At 41.4% G+C, this 22,633-nt stretch overlaps 1 protein-coding gene across 1 annotated transcript in view; it reads right to left on the bottom strand.

Annotated features, from left to right (window-relative positions):
- Positions 1–17,936, bottom strand: part of n4bp1 (nedd4 binding protein 1) — a 30,144-nt gene extending 12,208 nt beyond the window's left edge. Inside the window, exons 1-7 of the mRNA XM_039808979.1 lie at positions 17,423–17,936; positions 13,475–13,702; positions 12,650–12,823; positions 10,949–11,469; positions 8,397–8,754; positions 6,927–7,250; positions 4,928–5,163 (exon numbers count right to left, since the gene is read on the bottom strand). Of these exons, the coding sequence (XP_039664913.1) occupies positions 4,928–5,163; positions 6,927–7,250; positions 8,397–8,754; positions 10,949–11,469; positions 12,650–12,823; positions 13,475–13,702; positions 17,423–17,734 (2,153 nt within the window). The 5' untranslated portion in view covers positions 17,735–17,936. The remainder of the gene's footprint in view (positions 1–4,927; positions 5,164–6,926; positions 7,251–8,396; positions 8,755–10,948; positions 11,470–12,649; positions 12,824–13,474; positions 13,703–17,422) is intronic.
- Positions 17,937–22,633: the final 4,697 nt, after the last annotated feature.

Raw genomic sequence — 22,633 nt, 5'->3', positions numbered from 1 at the left:
TTTGGATTTTTCCAAATTTTTTTAATTAAGGCATTAAGATCAATTTCCAAAAGATGATTTTTTTTTTATTCCTCTTTTTAGTCAACTTTAGCATGGGTGTATTCACTTATGAGTCCCACTGTAAATCAATAGAGCAGACATTCAACCTTTTTTATGTTCGACTCGGTGTCAAATTTGAAGTTACAGTTGCGAAGAGTTTTGTAACCATTTAGCAGCAGAAAAACATGGCTGTCACAATACCCTGTGTTCTTCAACAGTTTCACATTTTGACACAACCCGAAACTGAATGAGTGGGACTGACGAGACTCATGATGCCTTATAAATGGAGCTTCTGTTCACTCTTCTTTTTTGCTTGTCACGTGCATTTCTGTCTCTACTGGTAACTTCCCTGTGCACTGGGTTACTATGTTGATCATCAATGTGGCCTCACCATGAGCTGTGGTGAAGCACAGACGCACAGCAACAGTCTGTGTTACACACAAAAAAAATGACTAAAAATATTTAGCAGGTCTCCAGCAAAGTGACGTAGGTCTGGCCATAAAAAAAAAAGTGATAACACTTCACCATCAGTGATACTGATATAAATAGCAGCACATTTGGGATGTATGCAAATTTACTATGTTTTTACTATGTAAAAATTTGTATATTGGGGGGGGAGGGGAGATGAATTGGTGATGGAGCAGTCAGGCTTGGGAGTGCGGTGTGTATGTGTGAATGTATTTTGTGTTTTTGTATTTACCCCTTCGAAAATGAGATGATTCATCTCAAGGGGTTATCCTACTAATAAAATACTTCTATAATGCCATGTCACAAACACAAGGGAGAGAGCACACACACAACACACACACACACACACACACACACACACACACACACACACACACACACACACACACACACACACACACACACACACACACACACACACACACACACACACACACACACACACACACACACACACAACTTTCAGCTTGCAGTCAGAGCTGAAAAAAGGGGAAGTTCCCCCGATTGCTGAAAGAGAAGGTGATGAAGGACTCCACAGCAGGAAGAGATTATGCATGCAGTGCAATCACCTAGGTGTAACCTGACAAGTGAAAACATCTTGGAACTCGTTAGGATAAAACAAATAATGAGGACATCGTTTTGTTCAATCCTGTATGACAGATGTCGAGTCAGAGGTGACCTGTGCTTTTAGGGTTTAGGCATACTTCTGGAAAGGAGTGAGGAAGGACGTAAAGGGAAGAGGGAGGGAGAATCGGAGTGACACAAAACATGGAAGGAAGTGGTTGCAAAAATGAGTTCATCCGGGATGAAGACTGTGACGACACATCATCACAAAGTGAGGGAGAAAAAAATAAATAAAAAGTTGCACTCTACCCTTCCTTTGTTGCACAATAACTGGATAAAACAGAAACTATAGACACAGATTTTTTACGAGAAAAGGCCTTTCTTCCCCAAAACACCCCCGTAGTGTTCCCCCACTAATAAATCGTGTTGTTACAACTGCTTTCGCTCTGCCGGGTTCTCTCACACACACACATACACACACACATACACACACACACACACACAAAGGTGATCAGTAACAACACCGTGTGTATGCGTGGGCTACGTTTTGGTGCACCTACACAATAAGAGTTGAAGCTGCGACCCACGCATTGAACATAGGTAGTTCATTTAGATTGAGAGTATGACTGAGAGTGTGTGTGTGTGTATGTGTGAATGTGTGACATTAACTGATAAATGATGGCGATGTTGATGGGAAGGGTGATGGTGATGAGTAAAAGGAAAAAAACATTGTGCCTATACCACAGGTGTGGTATTAGAATTATCATCACCCTTATACCAGTAAGAGATGCTGCATCAGAGTAGGAAGATATAGATATATGTGCTCCGATATTTACTCATGCACTTTTAGCACCTTTTACCAGGTATTTTATCTTTATAATGTTCAGAGGAACGGAGGGGTGATTCACATAAAAACATCTCTTTAAAAAATGTAATCATCCCAGACACAATGAGGCCACTGGTAATAGTTATAGCCTTGTGATTAACCTGTCCTCGGGTCAAGTCTGACCCCTTTTCAAAAGTTATCTATATCAGAAATGTGGATTTCTTTCAACAAAATTGCCCAAAAATAACATGGATGGTTCAACACAGCGCTCACCGCAATTAAAATGTTTAAAAAAAAAAAAACCCGTCAAAGAATATTGACATAAAAGTGACAAACGCGCCAAAAACAATGAAAAAAGCGACTAAAGGCATTGAAAGCCCAGAAGACAGCAGAATAAAGCTTTGAAAAAAGCGTCAAACAAGGCACTAACAAAGTTTTAAAAAAGCAACAAAAACTTTAAAAGGTCCAGTGTATAACGCGTTTAGTTTTTCATTATCAAATCGGTGTTAGCCGTTCACAAACTTATCCTTTTTCATGAATATTTACCACCACCATCAATTCCAAGTATTCCTTTTGGCTTGAAATTTTACACTTGCGTTCGCACGAACTGGGGTAGACGCTCCATATTCATGCTCCATCTTGAAATATGTTAGCCAGTAAGGGACATACAGGACATACTGCTCCGCCTTTCACGTTTTCACTTTCACATGATAAACTCACAGGTGCTGCTAATGCTGCTAACTGGTATCGTAGCTTCCCGGCCCCCGGCAAATTTGAAGAAGGAAACATGGAGGACCGCACGTATTCAAAATCCAAATTTCAGAAAAAGAAAAAGGATATTTAAAAGAGCAAAGAGACCGGCTTTTTGAAGCGTGAAGGCTACCGTAGCTGTAATACGTACTTTGAACTGCGTGGTTCGAGATATTTGATTGCGATATATGATCTCAACGCTAGATGGGAGAAATTCCTACACATTAGACCTTTAATAATAATTGAAAAATGAATAAATAAAAAAACGTCAAATTTTGAAAAAAGCATCGAAATATGTGTCAAAAAAAAAGTGTGCCGCCCACCTAGGTGGAGCGCTACCCCTGACATTGCGCACCGTTGGGAATTGCTGCGCTCAAAGTTAAAATTATTTTTTGACCTCATTGCAGCGCAACTCCAGAAGCGATCATGACGTGTACGTGCACTGCGCCTCTCTGCGCCCTATCTCGCAGTTTTTAGTCTCAAATACCAGAAGCGAAACCAATATCCTCGGAGCTGAACTGATATTATGTGCACTGCAGACACTCAAACAAAAACAAAAAAATCCCCTGACCAAAACCCACAATGCTGTCAGACTGACACACGGCCAAGAAGTGTGATAGGTGCCCAAGCAATAGACGAGAGAGATTTTAACAGATCAAACTCCAGGACGACAGAGCACTTTGCTCTCTCTGAGCTTTCGAGTCTCTCAAATCATAGAGACATTATTTGCGTTAGCTGGGAAATAAAAAAAAAACCCTGTAGGCTTGGTTCTTAGTTGTTGAATCTGAAGGACTGCTTTGGTTGAAGCCTTATTTCTGCATCTTGGAATCCACAGCAAAAGGTTCCGATTTTTCTGCCACAGGAAAGTTTATCATTGGTGTGCAACTTCCATGACACGCACATTTAATACATTTGATTAAATCATTTCTTAACAATGTTTTGTGTGGATAGTCCTGTCTGATGTAAAAAAGGCCAGATTTTTTTAAACTTAAATTTCCATTGAGGACTAACCCTGCTTTATCAGTGTTTCCTCTATGTTGATTTTGTAGTGGCGGCCCACCATGGCAAACTTTCTGCCACCACGGTATCAGAAATAGAGATGTACAAAAAAATGTAGTCGCGGTTGCCTTTTAAATTATCCTGTGGCTGCCGCTCACACTGCAATTTAACAACAAATAGAACTATTCAGAGATTATTGGGCCCGTCCAGTTTAACTCCACATACTGTGTCGATGTAGTTTATTGTCAAAACGCTCGGACAGACCTGCCCCCACTGCTAAAAAAAAATCCTAAAGGACACACTGTTTATGTTAGTGCATTATTTCTGGGCAAAGACAGCTTGTATCGAGGCGACTTTTAGCTCACCCAGTAGAGTGCGCACCCCATGTAGGGCCGAGTCCTTGGCCGCGGGTTCGAATCCGAACCACGGCCCTTTGCTGTTTCATCCCCCCTCTCTCTCCCCTTTCCTGTCGTCAAGCTGTGCTGTCAATAAAGGCCATGAAAGCAGTTTTCCTTGGATTAGAGTGGCACCTAAATCATGGTTGCAGCTGTCGCCGTGGTACTGCTCAGCGCCCTGCTACACCCTGCTACGGTCTGCAGTGCCCTGCTACACCATACTACACCCTGCTACGGTCTGCAGTGCCCTGCTACACCATACTACACCCTGCTACGGTCTGCAGTGCCCTGCTACACCATACTACACCCTGCTACGGTCTGCAGTGCCCTGCAACACCCTGCTACACTGCTATGTCCTACTATGTCCTGCTACACCCTGCTACGGTCTGCAGCGCCCTGCTACACTGCTATGCCCTACTATGTCCTGCTATGCCCTGCAGTGCCCTGCTACGCCATGAACTACAACAACTACTATTTCTAGTCATAGTTCCATTATCTTTATTGTGACTATTACTGCCACTGTTCATCACACCCCCAACCGGCACCGTCAGACACCGCCTACCAAGAGCCTGGGTCTGTCCGAGGTTGCTCCCTAAAAGGAAGTTTTCCTTACCACCCGAGGTTTCTGCCTAAAAAGGGTTTTTTCCTCGCCAAATGCTTGCTCTTGGGGGAATTACTGGAATTGTTGGGTCTTTGTAAATTATAGAGTGTGGTCTAGACCTACTCTATCTGTAAAGTGTCTTGAGATAACTCTTGTTCTGCTTTGATACTATAAATAAAATTGAAGACAGCTTATATTTGTTTATCTGTGTGTGTTTGTCTGTGTGTGTTGTGTGTGTGTGTGTGTGTGTGTGTGTGTGTGTGTGTGTGTGTGGTGCAGACTCACGCCATCGCCACGTTGCTGCCATCTATGATGATGTGTCTGAGCTCCTGACGTCCCGGCTCGTTTGGCAGCTTCAGAGTGTAGGGAGTCCTCAGCGACTGATGGAAACGAGCAAAGCCAGTCACCGGGGGCACTGGGGGGTCGTTTGCAGGGGGAGCCCTGGCTCCGACGCCATGAAACCCCGTGTGGCCGATGGTCTGATAGGGAGAGGCTGAGGGCCGGGCGATAGGCTGAGCTGACTGAGGAGGAAAAAAAAATAATAATAATAAATGGACAGAAAGACAAGGAAGTGATTCATGACATGAATCAGGAAAACAACCATCTCTCCAAGTCTCCGCCTTGAGTCCGCACGTTTAAGACCTTTTTCCCAGCTCTGTGATGCAATATCTGTGTTGGGAAGATCTTTGTGATATGGTAAAAAAAAAAAAAAAGCATCTTAATATTTAAAAAAATAAAATAAAATCAGAAAATATACATGAATGAACATGTAGTTTTCATTTTAGTGCCCCACATGTATGTATAGTTTAAGTATCAAGGTTGGGCAACCAAATAAAAACATATGGAACAGAATAAAAAATATATTGATATATTTATGACAGGTCAGGTTTATTTATGACAAGTCGAGGGAAATCCATTGATTAATACTGGGATTCCTTTGAGGCATTTTGTGCCGTCCACTAGCTCAGCTCTTTGTCTAATTTTGTTTCATTATTCATCGGATTCATCCGAAAGTAAAACTTTTTTTAAGCATCTAGTCAACAACCAGAAATGATTCAGCAGTAGGAATCAAAGCTGAAACTGACTAACTGAAGTAATTATCTGACTAATGCTTTGTTAAATTCCCTGACTTTTCCTGGACAAAAAAAGAAAAAAAAAGATGAAATTCCAGTCCAGCAGGCTCCTTGGAAACTACCACCTTAAAAAGGAGAATTACGGTCGATTTCATCACGTAGCTCTGTTGTTTGTAAATTTGGAGTGCTGTCTGTAGCGAGAAAAACAAAAACAATCGGTGTTTCCTACACCGTGTCATCCTCCTGCTACAGTTAGCACCCAGGAGGCTGAAACCGGGCAACGTGCTTTTAGCCTCTTAACATGTTCAAAACGTCATTACAAGTGCCTACCCATGTGAAGTGATTCCTCCCGAGTGAACACAGTGAATCTGACTGCAGTAGATGTGAAAGAAATCCATAAAAGTTGTGCTAATTCAGTTCTGTGTAGTTCCGGTGTTGAGACGGCAAGACGAGTGCTTTGGGACCGTCTACAAACTACAACACCGAAAAGAGATACAAAAATATTTTCAAAAATAGGCATATGCTTAAGTGCTGTAGTACAACTAGCAGGAGACAAGTTACAATTGAGGTAAGTTTGGAGACACTACCTTATTTAATCATTAAATTAATAAATATTTTTGTTGTATCTCTTTTCGGTGTTGTAGTTTGTAGACGGTCCCTAAGTCTTGCTGTCTCAACACCGGAACTAAACAGAGCTGAATTAGCGAAACTTTTATGAATTTCTTTCACACATTTCTTTTCGGTTTTCTCGCTACTGACAGCACTCCAAATTTACAAACAACAGAGCTACGTGTTGAAATCGACCGGAATTCTCCTTTAACACTTCTCCATCATGCAAAAAAACAATATATTATAGATCCCCTCCAGACATATTTTAGGAAATATAAACTGTCACTCTGAATAATATTGCGTTTGATGCGTTAAAAAAAAAAGTTAATTATCTTTTTTATAAAATTCTCAAAACTACATCTACTCCCCTCTCATTTAAAAATCCAAAATCAATGAATATGCAAATATCTTTTTCATTTTTAAGTTTTTTTCACAAGATATCCCCTACTTCTTTCTTCAGCACATTAATGTGAAAACAGTCTTCCAGTGTCAAGCTTGGCACATGTCATCATTCTGCACAATTAATGTCAAACATCCAAGACAAGTAACAAAAGACAGAACCCATTGCTGAGTGGATGGGGGGACTTTAAGGTAATACCTACACTGGGGGTCGAAGCTAAGGACGTGGTGGTGGCGGTCAGCCATTGAGGCGTGCTGCGCAGCGCTGTCACAGTCTCTACCTTCACTGATCCTCCCAGAGTCTGAGTCCCACCCCGCGACAAGTAGTCCCGCTGTCCCCCTCCCCGCGCCAGGTAGTCCGTTCTGGATCCTGACTGGGTGTCCAGGTGTGGCACCGTCATCATCCGGGACGTCCTACTGTCCGCCGTTTTCGTCATGGGGATGACGTCATCGTCATCGTCAATGGTAATAACCTCGTAGCTTCCTGCTCCCCCATGAGCACTGGCGCTCCTCTTGATAGTGATGGCCTGAAATGAGATTTGATATGATTTCTTGATTTCTTGGCCCAATGTTAATATAAAAGTAAATTCCATTTAAATATCTCTCATTAAGCAAGTGTTGAAACAAATTAGTCAACGTCATCAATTGACAATTATATTTTTCATGGCATACATTTCTTAGCAGATATCATCGATATGATGACTTCATGATTATGTTGTCAAGCCATCAGTGTGAAGTTAGATACATTTGAAGGCAGCTTGATGAGCTGAAATCAGGTGACAGTATCTGGCGTGATAACAAAAACAACACTGAGTCATAAGATATGAAGCACGCTATTGGAACGGATTTGAGATGAAAAGATAAGATGAAAATGGGGGGCGAAGGCGGTTTTAAAGAAAACTTAAATGTGTCACGGGAGTTAAGATATGAGATGTAAAAGTGATGCGGGGCGATAGATTAAATGTGGATTTCAGTGGTGAGATGAAGTAAAAAGAAAGTAAAAGCACCTCATGTTATATTAGCTGCAACGTATCACGCAAAGAAGCAACTTAGTCTACATCTGTATTGCTCTGTGATTTCAAACCTTCAAACTTAAGCCAGGAAGATAAAAAAAAAAAAAATGGCGATTTGGTCTTTCCCTCATCGCATGGTCCAAGGGGTTAGAAAAGAGATCTTAAACAGGGGGTCCGTGACCCCTAGGGGGTCCTCAAAGTTAGTGCAGAAGGGCCACCAAATTTTGTTGAAAAAAAACAACCTTTTTTCAAAAACTAATATTATGTCTGAAAATAAACATTAATGAATCCAACATAAATAGCAAAGATAAATTTGTTTAAAAAAAAAAAAAAAAAAACTTACACAAAGAAGCTTACTATAGGTAAGTAAGCCACTATGGTAACCATACAGTTAAGCTTAAGGATTCACTGGGCCTTCCACATGTATGTTTAACGTTAAACCATGATGCATTAATAATAATATTTATTTTTATCCATTCAGCCCAGTTTCATATGCAACTTAATTGTATACAATATATGCAGTAGGGGGTCCCGACTCTGTCTCTCTTTCAGCTAAGGGGTCCCTGGCCTAAAAGACGTTGAAGACGCCTGGGTTAGAATAAATTTGGGTGTTTTATCAAATGAAAAATAGTGTTGAAGTGAGAGGGGGGTGTACCGTACCTGCTGCGTGCTGGTCTCGCTGCCGCTGCACTGCCTCCGGTGCCCCAGGCCGTTGCTACTGCCTCCATGCTGATTGGGCTTAATGTTCTCTTTGGACCTGGCCGGGTCTACCAGCGCTCGGCTCAGCTCGCGCTCCTTCTCTCGGAATCGAGAGACCACAGACGAGGAGGAGGACGAGGACGAGGGAGCGTCTGGGGAGCGCACAGAGTTCAATTGTCTCTCTTTCCCCCCTCCTGTTGACCCCTCTTCACAACGCTTGGTTTCCTCAACGATTTTCTCCAGAACGAGGAAGGTGTCTTCCGTCTGTCCCGTCTCCTTGACGACACGCTCCACCACTTCCTGCTGGTAACCCATGGTTCTAAAGAAAATCGATTTCAACAATGATTTGGCAGTAAGAGAGGTGTGGCAGAGTTAAAGGATAGGTTCCCCTTTTTTTTTTTAAAGCTGTCTTAAAACAATACTCACATGCCCACACTATACTGTATGTACAAGCGTTATTGGTGGATGTTAATGTTCCACTTGTACATACTGGTTTTGAAGAAATATCTTCCTAACACAATTCCAATGTATGGGTGTTTTTTACACCTATAGTTCATTTGCTACGGTCCACATCAGTTGAGGAGCCATTTCCCCCTTGGTTCAGCTCCGTTTCACGGAGAGAAAAATCCAAGCGTCCCAAAACGCGTCATTACAAACCACGCAAGAACGCTGACTCCGTTTATTGGTCACACATTGGTCTGGGGCAGGAGCGGGAAAGTAAATACATATTTCTTCCATGGTCAAACCAGCTCATTTTATTTAAAATAATCGCGACGTTATTTTCGCGAGCGACGTTGCTACATCTGCTCTGCTCACCGAGACATCGCTCTGCTCTGCTGGCGTCTTTGTCTCAGACTTCAGCGGCGGCTGGTTTGACCACGGAAATGCGAGTGACAGCGAGCTTGATCGCAGTCTATTTCTGTACTGTACGAGAAACGCTGCAAGCTGCTTCGGTTTGATGCCCTGCTGCATTGCAGACTGCAAAGCACACCCGACTACAGGAGACATTAGCTCAGACTCGCAGACTATACATAAAGTAGTCGGGGAGGTTCGAGGTCGGATCACTTTCTCACCCCAAACAAACTGCTCGAGAGTTCGATTAAAAGCGTACCGACACGTGGCCGTGTTAGCTCAGTTGGTAGAGCAGGCGCACATTTATAGGAGGTGTAATACCTTGACGCAGAAGGTCCAGGGTTCGTGTCCAGCCGGAGATGATTTCTTGCATGTCATCCCCATCTCTCTCCCCTTTCATATCTAGCTGTTCTTTCCATTAAAAGGTTGAAAAGCCCCCCCAAAAAAGGTCTCGGTACACTTGTTTCGTCCACTTTTGGTGCGCAGCCGAGTGCGATTGCCGCATTCACACCTGCCCAAGTGAACCGCATCAAGGGGGAAAACAAACTCTAGTGCCATTCAACCCAACTAAATGAAGCAGGTGTGAAAGCCCCCCCTTTCACAGTTTCATAGTCCTTATTTTGTGCAAAACCATGCTCTAATTTTCAACAAATGCCAACATGGAGGTTTAAAAAGCCTGAGTTAGACCAACCAGGTGAGTATTTTCCAAAGTTATAGTCTTGTTAGTATTTCACTATCCCACCACTGCTGCTCAGCAAAGAAACACAAGGAAACGTCACACTACAAAAACAACATAGGAAGAGGGCAACTTGATATGAACTCAGTCTCTTAAAGGCTCATATTAGCTTCAGCTGAACATTAGAATGCGTTTTTGTACAGAAAGAGAACTGTGGCTTTTGACCCCCCCCCTGTTTAGTCTTTATATGTACATATGTGGTTTAAAGTGCTCATATTATGTTCATTTTCAGGTTCATAATTGTATTTAGAGGTTGTACCAGAATAGGTTTACGTGGTTTAATTTTCAGAAAACAACATATATTTATTGTACTGCACATTGCTGCAGCTCCTCTTTTCACCCTGTGTGTTGAGCTCTCCATTTTAGGTACAGAGTGAGACATCTCACTTCTGTGCCATCTTCGTTGGGAGTCACACATGCGCAGTAAGTACTGCTAGCTAGTCAGTTGCAGAGTATGAGGGCGTGCCACGCTAGCAGCATTATAACATGCGTTACAAAGGGACGCATGTTTGTCTCTGAAGTAAAGGCTGGACTACAACAGAGCTGTTTGGAGCAGTTTGTGAACAGTGTTTTCTGTTGGAGATGGTAAGGCCCTTTGGGGTGGACTTTTTCACTTTGTAAACCTATAACTTGCACAAAAAAGATATATAACACAATAAAGGAAAGGGGAAAAGCCAAAAAGCATAATATGAGCACTTTAAGCATTGTTTTAATACTGACTCATCCTACACAAGAAAAAAATATGAACAATAAGTTATCTAAAACCTTGTACAGCCTGATACAAAGAAGAAAATATGAAATTGAAATACCAAGTCAAACTCCCCAGGTCCACCAACTACATATATGGTTAGCAAGTAATTCCCCTAATAGCCCTTATGTAGTGATTCATTCCTTTGAAAACATTTTAAACTATTATGACCTTTACCTGAAGAAATTGACCAAGCAGCGGAGGTTGGTTTCGGGGCTTACCGCCTCCCCGTCATCTGAGAGTTCACTGGAGTCAAACATGATCGCACCGCCTACTGTGTTCGCTTTGCCTGAGGAGGAGGAGGAGAGGGATGACGAGGCGGAGGGGGTTTTGGATCTACAGCTGCTACTGCCCCCCCGGCCTTCTCTGTCCCTCTGTCGCTCCCTCTCTCTCGCTCTCTCCGGCGACTCGTCCCTCCGCTCCAGAGAGTACTGTCTCTTTGTGTCGCGAGTCTCGCTCTCGGACGAGCGCCGCTTGTGCGAGGGCCGCGTGCCGTTGAGCAGGACGGCCTCCGGTCCGAAGCCGATCGCTCCGCCTGCTTTACCACCGCCGCCAATCGCTGCTGCCGCCGCTGCCCCTTTCTCCTCGAAGCTGGTGCCCAGGATGCGGTTGGAGAGTTCAGTCACAGGGGTGCTGCTCTGTGAGCGGTCCTGGTCCACCTCTGCCATGCCGAGATGCAGCGTCTGGTTGAGCTGAACCTGGCAGAGGAAACACAACATCACATCAGCGCGGTTAAGAAAGTACAGTAAGTAAGTAAGTAGTTTATTTAAGTCAAACTAAAGTGAAATACAATAAATAAAAGACTACAATACAGCAAAAGGTTCCCTCAAACACTCGCCATGGTCATGACTAGGGCTGAAACGCAGTTAGATACAGTGTGTCATGTTTGATCATAAGCTACTCAGTGAGCTTGACGACTTTGACAATATCATCGTCGGTGTTATCTCTGAACTTTCCTAAAGTCAATCTTGAAGATCTGCTGTAGGAGAGCATCAGCTGCCAGTTAATTCGGACGACTTCCTTCTGGAAAATCAGCAAGTGCCTCCAAAAAATCCGATCCAGCAGCATCAGCTTCTTACGGTCTGATCCAGATGTAATTTTCCAACCTTTCCACCTCCAGACATTGTTTGTTGGGATGCATTTGTTGCCGTCTGTTGTGAGAGTTGCTGTGCACATAAACGGCACGTTTGAATGTCTGTCTTAAAATGACCTGCAACCCCCACCCTATTTCCTGACACAACACATGTGGCCACATTTTTACATGCAGCAATGGTCCAGACAGGAATAGAACACTTCACCTTTTAAAACCTAAAAGCTCAAAGGCTAGTGAGAAACCATACACGGCATTAGGGCTGCACGATATGAGGAAAATATCTAATTGCAATAATTTTGACTGATATTGCGATAGGATTCACGATATTGGAGGGAATGATTGTTTTTGTATCATTATTCTCAGTTTCATTGAAAATTATTAACACTGAAAGAAATTAAAATGATCATAGTGTGATTTTTGCTAGGATCTGTACCAAACAAAGATGTTTTCTGTAGTCTGTAGGATAGGATTTGTAGGCCGGGACGTCTCTGCAGCACCACAATACTTCATTCAGAATGGTTTGACACATACATTATTTTGGTCATTAACTAATATTGCGCTATCCCCCCTGCGATTTGGATGCACTAGTCCATATTGCGATTTCGATACAACTGCGATTAAGTGTGCAGCCCTACACAGTATGAGGTCATAATCCCAACAACACAGTAGATACATTTGACTGTCTTTCTAACTTTGCCGCGGTTATCCAAAGGGAATTCAAGTTTTAGCTCCACAAAGTGGTTATGCTGTAGTAATGAATTACATTAAAAAGGATATACACTGACCAGGTAGGATGTGTTTGTGGTAGTGGGGCTATGAGCCAGTCCCAGTAACTCTTCCTTCAGGGCACTGGGCAGCAAAAGAAGCTCCATAGTGTACTTATCATCCCTTTCCTCCACAAAGGACTTGAACGCTCGTTTCACTGCCGGCTCTCTGTCGCTCGGTAGACTTCGCTTTTCCTGGATAAATCAACACACACACACACACACACACACACACACACACACACACACACACACACACACACACACACACACACACACACACACACACACACACACACACACACACACACACACACACACACACACACACACACACACACACACACACACACACACAGATTTTCAATAGGATTAGGACGATTGCTGTAAAGCCTACTTCAACTACAAGATTTACTGACAAAATACATATTGCATTGCAGGTGCTATTCTTCCTGAGGTCCTTACAACTCACTTAAAAATGTGGCAATGCAATAATCATCCATCTACGAGACTTACCTTATGTATAGTATAATAATGTGTGAGATCACATATCATATATTACATATCGTCTTCCTCCTCCCTTACTCTCTCTTTGTTTCTTTCTTTCTCAACACTCAAACTGTTGTGTGATGGACAATCATTTTAATATAAAACGTGTAAAAAATAAATGTGTTGCTGCTTTTTCTCTAATGCACTTCGCACTTTAAGTATATGTATTATGGTATGTGGCATTGTGCGTATTTATTATATATTTTTTTGTACTTGTCAGAACTACTCATCGTGCTTTTAAATTGCCCCCAAGGGACAAATAAAGTTATTTGAACTGAATTGAATGGGTAACCCTACCTGGAATAGTGCTACAAATTGCTGAACTCTGCTCTGGGCCATCACTACGGGTTCGGCCCGGCCCAACAACCGCAGGCGGCCCGGCTCAGGCACCACAACTTCAGCACTTGTGTCCCGTATGAGCCTGTCCAGGAAGAGGCCCCGGGCACCAGCAAAGATACAGTGCATGTCCACTGGGTACCTCTCTTCTTTCTGCAGCTCTGGGTCACAGAGTCCTCGGACATATTCCTGCAAGGAATATGACAAGGCGAAGAAAAAAACTGTTATGGGACTATAATTACTATATAGGACGGTGCTTTTGCAGCTTGACAAAAAGAAAAAAAGCACACATTATCTAATATAAACAATCTGGTAAAACCTACAGAAGCCAAACAGGGATCTACGGTACAAAAATATTAGTGACATGCTGCCTAAAGTGTATCTGTAATTTCTGCAAATTTCAGAATGAAGCACAACAAGCAAAATTAAATATTTACATTTCGTTTAAGCGGGCTGGTGCCAAATTGCTTGTATGTGCTCCCCTTTACCACTGTGGAAAAAAACACTGATCTATTTCCCACTAACTGTCCTAGTACATGTAACTGATTAGTTAACTTGTTGTCTGTTAACACACACACACACACACACACACACACACACACACACACACACACACACACACACACACACACACACACACACACACACACACACACACACACACACACACACACACACACACACACACCTTGCCGTAGAGCTAACACGTGCTGAAACTAAACACTTGTCACTGATTCAGGGAATCTCCTGGCTATGGGAAATGTTCGGATGAATCAGCTGCAGGTGGGTGCGGTAACTTCCTCATAGATACTGTGTCACATTTCTTTAGCGTTAATGTGTAAAATTTTTTTACTGAGAATGTAAAATGACTCAACAGTGACGCAGTGGGACAGAAAGAAAGAAAGGACGTCAGACTTGAAAGAGTATTGAAATATTTGGGTGTGGCTTTGAAAATCAAACAACCAATACAATTCGTTGGTAGGCAAGGCCCTCTGCAATCACCAAATGGACTGACATAGTGTAGCTGCTGGTACTATAACTAGAAATACAATTCAAATAAAAATCTGGTTTTTAGATTGGTTTACATTTTTGTTTTCATTTAGTAAATCTACTTAGTTTTCTGACTTTTAAGCATACGGTATGATTATGTATGCAATGGTTAAATAACCTTTAAGCATACCAAACAACTGTCACCATTTATTCCAAATGATATTAAACAGAAGTACACATAGCCAGGCAGTCACATCTGCCCATTACACATGAAGTGCTAGAGCAATAAAAAAAAAAAAAAAACTGCATTCTGGGTTGATATTTGTCTTTTGGCAGTTAGGGACTGTTAAAATGTACACAACACCGATCAAACAGGAGGTAAGTCGCTCTAGCAATCACATTGGTCACACATGGTCAGAAACTTTATGGCTATAGAGGAGAACGGAGTGGCTGTATTTTTTTGCTTTATTTGGAGTTATGCAAGACTAGCACTGCTATCTCCACAGCGCTGGAGTATGGTTTGGCTACACCACCAAGCTATTCTGGGATAGGGGGAAAAAAACAATCTGGCTTGTTTGTATTTCTTTAAACCAATCACAAACGCCCTGGGCAGCGCTTAGCCCCCGATGGCAGAAATAGCGAGAGGGGAGGGAGACGCGTCGGATGTCAGGCTTTATCCCGGCAATGCACATCCGTTGAGCCAGACTAGAGTTATGTTTTAAAAGTGATGTGACTGATTGGACAGAAAACTAATCTGAAAACAAACTTTTCCTTTCAGTAATGTCATGTTTACCACAGGGGCCTCTGAGTCTGAGACCTAAAAGCTACTTGCATCAGTCTCCGCCAATTTAGTCAAAGCCAAAATACACTACGAAGCAAAATATGACATTCAGATATAAGAAGCAAATACTTGGCTGCCAGACATCGAATTTTTTTCTCTCAATTAAACTAAATACAGTCAGTCAAAAACAGTCAAAAGCAGCTTCAGAACTGTGGTGGATTGTTGAAAGAGAAAATAAATCAGGAATATTTATTTTCAATCATGTGCTGCATTTTTCTCATGGTTAAAAGTTAAATGCAAACTTGTGAAACTACATTACGAGAAAAGTTGTTATGGGAATAACGGCAGTGATTTCCCAACCTAGAGGAAGCGCCAACATAGTATGGTTACGCAGGGGGCCATTTATGACTCCTTCGTCATCCTTATCATAAGCTGAACAGCGTGACAGTAAAATTACCGTTTCCACATCACATTTTCGGGTTGACTGGCAGAGCTTGGAACAGCTGGTTATAGGGGGAGCAACTTACACACTAAGAGAGACTCATGACACAAGATGCAGAAGTGTGACAGATGCTGTTGTATGGGAAATCACACCGGAATAAATAAATTCTACAGATGCTAACAGCTATTTTGCATACGTGTAGTGTATAATGTCTAAATGCATCACAGAACCAGGTGCCTTTTAAATTGATTGCTTGTGTTTTGAGTGGACTTTTGTGTCAGATGATGTGATTTAGTCATACTGAGCATGATTCTATTAAGAGTGCTGCCACATTGTCCTATAAGTTTAATGTCAAATGTGATGGTTCTTGAAACAAAGTAGACAAGGAAGCCCCAAAGAGCCTTTGAAGCGACTTGAGATGGCTCTCGGGAAAATACAAAACCATAAAGCAATATTGAATAGCCTACATGACAGAAAACTATCGTAATCACCAGTTCATGTATCTTTTTTTTTTTTTAGATAACTTTTTGGGGCATTTTCGGTCTGAAGACAGACAGACTTCAGACTTTTTTTTTTAAAAGGAAGGGTTGTGTAACTAATACTTGTACAATACATCGTCCTTCATAACAATAAGAGAAATTCTACTATAAATGAGTAGAAAAGTCATACAATATGTTGTAATATATCTGTGCACATAACCCTAACCGTATTTTTTTCATATCTATGATAGAGAGAAACCTAACCCCAAAAAATTTAAATACAGCAATATATAGTGATTTGTTGATACATAATGATTCCTACTCAGACTAAATGTAATGAGATACCACTCTTATTTTGATTGTACTGTATTGCGATTTAGCCTCCAATTTGTTAATACATTTTAAGTGTGTTTTGTTTCAAATAATTGCATAAACTATAAAATACAAACTGCACGAGTCTGAGCTTTTTTAACACAAACAACCGCAACATGTAAATATGCCTTGATATTTAAATGTACAGTACAACCACATGAACTAACAATAATCTGGAAATGTAAATGATCTGTCTATGTCTATAGGGGATATCTGTGTGTGAGTGTGTTTATGATCATTTGGTGACTTCTTTGTTAACTGTTGGCCAGTGACAACTCTCAGGCAGACAACACAATGACAGAATCAAATGTCATGACATTTTTTGACTATACCACAATGTCAATAGTGTGGTGATATATTGGGAACGTTATGACTGCTGTTGTTTTCATAGGACATCTGATCTAAATTATGGTGGGTGATATTATGTCTATGAAAACGCCGTTTGTAGTGCGGATGTGGTGGCTAAGAAGGAAGAGATTTTCATTGTTTAACTGTATATCTAGGCCGCAACAACTTCGACAAAGTTAACTTTGCGTCACAGACTTTATAGACCAGGAACACACAAATAAAACTGAAAATATGTAGGCCATATCTAAGTCAATACTTTTACTTCTCCTAGCTACGTTATAAACGTAAAGTAATAGTATGCTGCGGAGACGTGTGATACATTAAAACAGCAGAGACAGGTGCCTGATACAGCTGTTCTTCAGCCACAAACAGGCAGACAAGGAGTGGTAGTGCCAACGGGGTGGTTAGTTGGTCTAATCTTTGATAAAAACAACTCCGTCACTCTTGACTGTTGGCGTATCGATAGCAAATGCAAGTGAAACAGCACAGAACCTCACCTTTGCCTTTGACACGTCGTCTCGGTTTCCCCTGAGCTGCAGCCATATCTGCCGTGATGTTTTGCTACCGTGCGGCTGTCCCGTGTGGTCCAACAGACCGATAATGGTGAACGTGACTTTAAAAACCTGCTCCACTCGAGGCTTGGCACACTTCAGGTCATCTTCTTTATCCTCTAGCACTGTAAACTCGTCCACGGTAGGGGTCTCTGGCTGCTGCTTCCCGGCTGACGCAGGGAGCCTATTGGTCGGCTGCTCCGGGCACGCTAGCTCGGTGACTCGTCTCATTCCGAGGAGGGGCCGCGTTGTTGACATTCCGCTTCTCGGTCCTACCGTCGCTCCAGACAGCAACGTCTCAATATTCAAACCTTTCGGCGCTTTTAGGCTCCTTTGGCGTTTTCATGGTCTCTTTTGGTGTTTACTCCAGAGCAACGAGGCGACGTTTACAGTGTCAAACGACATGAACACAGAGGTAGAGCTAGCAATAACTCGGAAGCCCCGAGTGACGTATCCGGAAAGTCCCAGTGATTACGTCATCAAAACACGACAGTTAAGCGTGCTTATGGGCTTATGGCTTATGGCCATGTTGTTAAGAGAGACTTATTTTGTTTTGAAGGCACTGAGATGGACAAAGATGTTGTCTATTTTGTTCAATTAATCTTGTTATTGGGGAAATTCCACATTCACAAGAAGAAATGGGCGGACTCCAAACCAAACTTTGATCACTTTTTTCAAGAACTGCACCAATACACACTATAAGAGACATTCAGAATTATAAGGCAAATAAGACTGGAATTGTGTTTGATACATTTCTCATGTACCGCTAATACATTTGACTTAATATACCTATTTAAAACATTTTTTTTTACCTTTTTATTTATTTTCTACATATATTTTTTCTGTATGCACCTCTGGTATTGACTTTTTGTATATGTACATACTGGCGTTGTACCTATGTTCTTTACTAATAATAAAAAAAACTAGAACTGCAAAAAAATAAGAGAGGCTTATCTGCGGCAGTGGAAGAATTTCTCAGCAGTGGCGGTGTGCACCTAAAAGTTGTTTTCAATCCGCCATTAAACAGGAGAAGAAGTAGTACTCGAGCAGGTGGACCTCATTGTAAAGGAGAGAAGAGAAGTACATATCCATAGCGTTGTTTTTATTATTTATTTACTACTGCTGCACTGATTGCCACCAACGGAATTTCGTTGTGTTCATACAATGACAATAAAGTATCTTGAATGTTGAATAATTGGGGAGAGTGGAACTGAGAGAAAGAATTTAAAGAGGGTGGGAAAAAGAAGTCAGGGGTAGACAATACTTTGCTATACAATCTGAAGTTAGGAACATATGTTTCTGTAGCCTACATCTCTGGCCCATAAGGACTCCGTTCAATTGCGTAGATTGAGGTTGGGGCACTGTGGGTTAAATTACTCTTTACCAACTTGAGTTGTGTAAACTGAAATAGACAGAAGTCCTTTAAGAGTTGAAAAGCCCCCTATTATGCTTTTTTAGATTTTTCCCATCTTTTAGTGTGTTACATAGTTTTTTGTGTATGTATGTATGTATAATATATGTATAGTAAAAACACATTTCACTCCAAATGGAGCATTCTCTCCCAAAGACAGCACTTTTTTCTAAACTGCCTAAAAACGCCTCGCCCACATTCCTGTTATAATTCCTCAATTAGTGATGTCACTGATTGAGAACGCCAGCCCAGTTTGTCATATGTGCTGCCCATATGGGCTGCCTGAGTGGCTTGTTTAAATTTGGTTGACCAATCACAACAGAGTGGGCCAGCTGACCAAACAGAGCAGACTGGGCTTTTCAGGAAGGCGGGCCAACAGCTCAGACAGAGGAGGCTCGTTTGAGGTGAGCCGCCCAATGGATGCCGGTTAGATCTGTGTCCGACTTGACCCCGACTTGCTCCAACGTCATGCACACGTGGGCAACGATAACCTCACGAGATCAAGGAGGCCGCAGGTTTTAGAACCAGGCGCAGCGGTTGCTTTCCACCGACTGCAAGACCCAGGGCATGATAGGGAACGCCTGCCTCTCAGCTGATCTAACAGCTGATTGGTTCAGAATTGACCCAACATGATGACGTTTTATATACATATATTTTAATTGTTTTTGAATTGGAGGGATTTTAATTACGTGTCTGATTTAAAGGCTTATTCTGTACAGAACACGTGTGTAGCTGATGGTGACGTTTAGAAGTCCAACGTGACATCATGACTTCGCGTAAACATACACGCCACTTTCTAAAGCGAAGTGGCGTGTTATCTGTACGCATTTTGAGCTATCTGCGTGTATGTCTACGCTGCGTGTATGTCTACGCTGCGTGTATGTCTACGCTGCGTGTATGTCTACCGTATACAGCACGCTGCATTTTGAGCTATCCGCGTGTATTTCTACGCCATATTGAGAATGAGGACATACGTCATGGTAGCTTGCTGTCACGTGACGATTTGGGAGGTGTCTGAGCCCGCCCGCCCACCATTTTGGGATCCTACGCTATCGGTTGCCCGGGGCAACAGTGTAAGAGCGACACAGAGACGGAGCAGGAAAGACGGCTCGAGGAATTAGCATCACGGCGAACGGGTTGGGTTTAGGGAAAGAAGAACAGGACGGTTGGGTTTAGGAAAACAATAACGGGACGTGGGATAACAACGGTTAAAAGAAGAAAGTGACGGTTGGATTTAGGAAACGTGGCACGCGGGAGGAGGAGGGTTGCACTGCCTGAAAAGACAGCTGATAGCAAGGAGAGAAGACATTTAAAGCAGGATGTCATGCTATGACTGGAACATGAATTTTGTGGCCACTTCTGGTCTGAATAGTTTTAGGAAGAGATAGTGGTGATTGAAGTTATTTAGAAGTCTTCCTGAAAGAATTTGCGCTGAGCTTCATAACTGGGGGAGCCGTGTCCAAACCCTCTAATTCTAAGGAGAGTTTACCTCCTAAAAGTTGAAGTAAGCAGAGTTTTTAAATGACAAATGAGCTCTATTGTAAACAAGTGTTGCTGCGTTCCTTATCGCATACCCTTTCGGTAACACTTTACTTGACAGTACCGACATAACCATGACATGACACTGTCATAACTATGACATGACACTGTCATGAATGTGTCATAAACCTTATAAACAAGTCATAAACGTTTATGACTTCTGTCATTAAGTGTCATTCGGTTTTTGTCATGACAAGTTGACATTGTTTGGCTTGTCTTGATTATGACAACTTGACATTAATCAAAGTGATATTACCAGAAGTTGTCTTGGTCATGACAACTTGACATTACATTAGTTTGGGATGTCTTTGTAATGACAACTAGACAAAGACAAAATTCACCTTTTTTTTTTTTTTTTTTTTACCTACTTTTTTTTAAATTTTTTTTTAAAAAAAAAATAAAAAAAACAATTTTCAAAAAAAAAAACAAATAAAAAAAAAAAAACAAAAAACAAAAAAAACAAAAAAAAAAACTAAAAACTTTTTATTAATAAATAAACACCCCACAAACCCTCCCCCCACTCTCCATCCTCCCTCCCCCCTCCTTCTTTTCTCTCCTTTCTTTTTTTCTTTTTATATCACTTTTAAAATACATTACTTTTATTTTACAAAATTACTTTTATTATTATAACTGTATGCAAAACAGTGTCTTTTCACTGAAAGGTGACAATTTTGCACCCCTGAAATGAATAATTTATTATTTTCTTTTGTATATTGTGTGTGTAATATGTATGTTGATGTTGTCTAATGTCAAGTCTCCATTTGATCATGTGATGAGACAATACAAATGGCAAACCCTAACCGTAAATGCTGAAATTTATCATAATGATAGAACACAAATATATATATATATATATATAAATTACAATATACAGTATATATATATATATATATATATATATATATATATATATACTGTATATTGTAATTTATCAGTACATTATGTTTGCTTCTCTGACTGCCGACAACTCAACTAATTAATTTCGGTCACTTGTAGCTTTTGTCTGTTTGTGGTCTTGACATTTAAATGGTGGTCAAACACTATGCACTTTGTAATAAAGTGTTTTCAGTTCAGTTGGCATTAAAATGAAATGTTTTCTCATTAGGTTTGGTGCAAAATCTGTCAAAACTGACATCTGCAAGCCAAACGCCTAATGCCAGCCGACACACACACACACACACACACACACACACACACACACACACACACACACACACACACACACACACACACACACACACACACACACACACACACTGATGTCATCTAAAGCAGTAGCAAAGGAACATTAATTTTGTTAATGCAGTATATGTATGCATGCATATGTTTCACGTCAAACTCTGGACACATACTGAAATCTTAATGTACAATGTTCATACGTGCGGTGAATGAAATCAGTATTTATTCACACATTTTATGATGGTAACTTCTTGTAACATGTTTCACAGTTACAAAGCAAACAAGCAGCAACCACATTTTCAATATTTAGAAGATTGAAACAGAAACAGAAGCCAAGTGATGACATTTTATATGGAATTATTTTTTGAACTGTACAGCTGCCAGAAATGGTTATTAATTCTGTACCAATTTAAAGATGCTACTACAGTAATTTTGCTGCTCTAAAACCTAAGACACCATTTTTCATATAAACCTCGTCCTGTGTTCTCCCATCTCCCCTTCTGGGATCATTCTCTGTTTGTTTTGACAAGCAAGAATGATAAATGTGGCCTTTGTTATCAGACAGTATGTACTCTGAAGAAGTAAGCAAAAGTGAAGTTGAAATTAAGCACTTTGGATGATGGAACTGGAAGAAGATGTTATGATAGTAGAAGTCTCGCCTTGCCAGACCTTCCTCCCCAGCGTTGTGGAGGAGGGTCTGGCTAGTCCACTAGTGATGCACCGAATCCAGATTTTTGGGGTTCGGACGAATACCGAATCCACTGGTTAAGATTCTGCCAAAACCGAATATCGACTCCGACCTACTCCCATCCTCAGTCCATTAACACAGTAAACACATTCATGAAGTAAACAAATGGTTAACACAAGTTTTTAGCTGTGACTGTCCTTCCTTTGCCGTACCTGAAGTTGCTGCATTTTGGCTGCTGTCTGTAGATTCCTTTGTGTACAACTCGTATTCATACGCAAATGTTTTAACAGCTGCGGTGTAATGTATTGTTTAGGATCCTCGCCACCACGAGACAAATCGG

Source organism: Perca fluviatilis, chromosome 8, assembly GCF_010015445.1.
Source record: "Perca fluviatilis chromosome 8, GENO_Pfluv_1.0, whole genome shotgun sequence".
Lineage (NCBI taxonomy): Eukaryota > Metazoa > Chordata > Actinopteri > Perciformes > Percidae > Perca > Perca fluviatilis.
The sequence above is the reverse complement of the archived record's forward strand: the minus strand, read 5'-3'. Positions and strand labels throughout refer to the sequence as shown.